Source organism: Bufo bufo, chromosome 7 (assembly GCF_905171765.1).
Source record: "Bufo bufo chromosome 7, aBufBuf1.1, whole genome shotgun sequence".
NCBI classification, from domain to species: domain Eukaryota; kingdom Metazoa; phylum Chordata; class Amphibia; order Anura; family Bufonidae; genus Bufo; species Bufo bufo.
This window is the reverse complement of record NC_053395.1, coordinates 10,351,761-10,355,910: the sequence shown is the minus strand read 5'-3', so window position 1 is coordinate 10,355,910 and position 4,150 is coordinate 10,351,761. Positions and strand designations below refer to the sequence as shown.

At 47.9% G+C, this 4,150-nt stretch overlaps 1 protein-coding gene across 1 annotated transcript; it reads left to right on the top strand.

Moving 5' to 3' along the window:
• The first annotated feature begins 1,183 nt into the window (after window positions 1–1,183).
• LOC121008385 (E3 ubiquitin/ISG15 ligase TRIM25-like) lies at window positions 1,184–3,900 on the top strand. Its single transcript, XM_040440886.1, has one exon. The coding sequence runs from the start codon at window positions 1,314–1,316 to the stop codon at window positions 2,880–2,882; it is 1,569 nt and encodes a 522-aa protein (XP_040296820.1). The 5' UTR covers window positions 1,184–1,313; the 3' UTR covers window positions 2,883–3,900.
• The last annotated feature ends 250 nt before the right edge of the window (window positions 3,901–4,150 follow it).

Genomic DNA, 4,150 nt, shown 5'->3' with positions numbered 1-4,150 from the left:
GACACTCGCGGCTTTCTGGTCCGGTGTCTTGCCCGCAAGGTCGGGATCCTGGTCCAGATGCTGGTGTATGTAGGAGATCCCTACAGCGGTCTCATGTATATAAAACTATCTTATCTATATAACAGTCATATATACAATATGAATAGAATTATAGGGTTGGTTTCCCTTAAGCAAGTCCTAGTAGTGCAGTAGTGCAGTCCTACTTCTTCGTCTCTTATACTATTGGGGTTTGCCGCTGCCCTGCGTTGGACCGTGCACCCGCACTCTGGTTGGTGCTCCCACTGGACTTTTCCCTTCTATATATATATATATATATATATATATATATATAATTTTTTTGTGCATATATTAATATATATATACAGAGAGAAATATTAGATAAATGAGGGTGAAATAAATAACCGCACACACCTTTTTGAAGATATACAGACAAGTTTACCAATTTGCCCAAATGCCGCCGAGGTTGAAATGAAACAAAAGCACAAGTACAAGTTTATTAGTCCTTTATTTTCTACACTACTGATTATATTAGTCGTTTGAGTAGTGTAGGATAATCGCTATAGGATGCAGTTTAAGACGCTTCACTCACTGGAGATACGGCGCATGCGCAGTGAGAATTTGGACGGAGAGGGAGCAGAGAGTCGGGCGCATGCACACTGTAACTGTGCGTACTGCGCCTACGCGGGTGAAGACGACGGAGGCCGGCGCCTCGACTTGCAGGAGGCGGTGACGTCATTAGTGATGATCCGTCTCCTGCTCCAGCCAGGAAGAGAGGAGCGGAAGACAAGAAGACGGACTATTCCAGAAGCAAAGAAAAGACATCTGGAGGGACCACGTGACCGGGAGGCAGATCTCCTGAACGGCTGCACTTTGGAAGGTAAGTATCTGGTCACTAATCTTTCCTCCACAGGTTAGATTTTTTAATGCAAAAAAAGGTTAATCCCGGAGAACCCCTTTAATAAAAAAATGATGATGGGAGGAAAAATAATCCATTCAGCTTGATTCCTGAGAAGATTGCCCTCGCTGCTCCTCAGGATGGAGCCCATCATCCACCTCCTACAGGGGTCACCTGTAATACTCCACATGTCTCATTGTCCTGACTGGAAGAGACAGAGGTGAAGTTTGCTTTACTCTACCCAACATTTCTGATGGACTCTTCTTCTTTTTTTTGCACTGACGTTTAGTGGGTTTTCTGCTTTTTTCTCAATGGAATGCAATCTCTGAGCTGCAGGGGTTAATTCTTCTACAGGAGCTCTCCGCCCTCTTATCAGAAGAGACTTTTCCACTTTCGGTTCCTGCTCCTCAGTACCACAATGGCGTCTGCTGACCTGAGGGCCGAGCTGGACTGCTCCATCTGCCTGAGCCTCTATACAGATCCCGTATACCTGAGATGTGGACACAACTTCTGCCGCTCGTGTATTGTGAGTGCGCTGGATGCGCAGGAGGCAGCTGGAGTGTATTCCTGTCCTGACTGCAGAGCAGAATATCCGGAGCGTCCGGTCCTGGAGAAGAACAGGAAGCTGGGGAACATAGTGGAGCGTTTCTTATCTGCTCAGCCTGATATGGAGGAGACCGGGATCTTCTGTACTTACTGTACTAAGTCTCCTGTACCGGCTGTGAGGACATGTCTGCAGTGTGAGGCCTCGTTCTGTGAAAAGCACTTGAGTAGACACAGTAAGTCATCAGAACATACTTTGGTTGAACCTACTGCTACCCCGAAGGAAAGAAAATGCTCCACACACAAGGAGGTGCTGAAATACTATTGTCCGATGGACGCCGCCTGTATCTGTGTCTCCTGCTGGGTGGCCGGAGACCACAAGGCACATGACGTGGAGCTACTGGACGTGGCCTCTGAGAAGGAGAAAGAGAAGCTGAGGAAATATCTGGAGGAACTAAACCCACAAAAAGCAGAAATTCAGACGAAACTTCAGAATCTGCAGGATCGTCAGAGGAATATCCAGGAGAAGGCCTCTGATAAGAGGAAGAACGTCAGGAAGTTATTTATGGACATTAAGAAACAACTGGAAATAGCAGAACAGAAAGCGTTGAGCGAGATCTCCAGGCAGGAGAAGAAGATTGTGTCCCAGATATCTGATCTGATCAAGAAGCTGGAAATAGAGGCGGACGAGCTGTCCAGGAAGATGCGTCACGTGGAGGAGATGTGTCATGTCACCGACCCAATAAGACTCCTACAAGAAGGTGACATTACAGTATGTGGTCATGGAGATGATGAGGACACAGGGGCAGATGGTGGAGAGGGCAGGTCTGAGGATGATCTGGATGAGGTTCTGATCTCACTGACCTTACACCGATCTATGAGGGATATTGTCACCAATGTCACATCAGAGCTCGGGCTCCATGTTCCAGACATATTGCTGGATGAGGACACTGCTAATCCATATGTGAAGATATCAGAAGATCGGAAAACAGCAACAAGAACAGAAGAAAAACAGAACAGACCAAAATCACCGGGAAGGTTCCTGTATTATCCCCAGGTGTTAAGCAGATGTGTCCTCTCCTCAGGAAGACATTACTGGGAGGTAGAGTGGGACCAGAAAGGAGGATGTAACATCGGACTGTCCTATCCCAGTATAGAAAGGGAAGGACAGGAGTCTTGTAATGGACTTAATGATAAATCTTGGTGTTTGTATATGTTTGGTGCAGTTTGTGGAGTGCGTCACCGCTCAGTCGGATCCCGCCTCAGTGTAGATAGAACATGTCGTAGACTTGGGGTCTTCTTAGACTATGAGGCCGGGCGTCTGTCCTTCTATCAGCTGTGTGACCCCGTCAGACACTTACACACCTTCACCGCCTCCTTCTCTCAACCCCTACATGTTCTCTTCTTTGTGAAGGATGAAGCCTCTGTTAGAATAATAAGCTGAGGCCGATGCGTCCACGTCCCGTTATAATCTCCGCCTATAAGTCACTATATAGCGCTGTATGGGCGGAGCCTCCGATCCCACAATGTATATGGCGGCTCTATGGGGGGGGGGGGGGTTACTGTAGGATTATTTTATATTCCTTGGAGATCAGATCCAGAATCGATGCTTGAGACAAATGAAAAGTTACGTCGTCTGCACACGAGTTCTGGTGAACGCACATCAGATCCGCAGCGTATCCGCACCAATACCTGCAATGTGTGATCACGGTTTTTGGTGCGGATAAGATGCGGTTTTCCACTGAAAAGGGTGAAATCCGCAGCTAAAACCACAAACATAACTGACAGGCCGCAGATCTGGGAATCCGCACGGAAATAATCGGCGAAGTGTACGTGATCGGGGTAATCTCATACACTTTTCTGTAATTCGTTACGGTTTTTCCACATGGGAATTCGCGTGGAAAGACTGAGCGTATTCCGCAGCGTGCGCAGATGGCCTTCGGGTACAAGCGCCCGCTGCGTATTACCTGCTGGTTTTCCAGAGTGAAATAATACCGCCTAAGCAGATGGGATTCTCAGTATCTCATCTACACGGAGCGGAAGTTTCCTGCGTCAGGAGTGACCTGCGGAGCGGATCCGGAGATCTGCGGCCGGTAGATTGTCCGTGCGGATTTCTCCCTTTACAATGCAGAGGGGGAGATCTGGGGAAATCCGTGTCAGGATCTGCAGGTAACAGGTGTGGATCCTGGAGCGGAGATACACCGCCGAGTGCACGTACCTCATGGGGGCATCATTAACCCTTCCCCGTCCTCCACTGAGGTCGCTGTAGGGGCTTCTTTATGTTTCGGGGACACATTTGGGGAACATATAATTATTAATCAGCTTTTCCTATTTCTGTAGAGATGTGACAATGTGACGCTTCTTTCCGCACTATACGCGGCATTTGTTGTGTTTTTTCCCTTTTTATGGAATAAATGTCTGACTACTTCTGTCCATCAGAGTTGTCGGTCCTATCATCTGGGTGTCCGTGGTCTCCTCCGCCATCATGTCTGTTATAACCGCAGGTAATGAGTTCTGCAATACACTGGATCTGTACAGCGCCACCTGCTGTTCTTGTCCTTATTTATGGCCGGTCGCGCTGAGCTGGTCGCAGAGCTGTATGTCTGTGTAGTTGAGCCGTTTATGCAGCAGAGCTGACTGTCTGTGTAGTTGAGCAGTTTATGCAGCAGAGCTGACTGTCTGTGTAGTTGAGCACTATGGAGCATAGCTGTA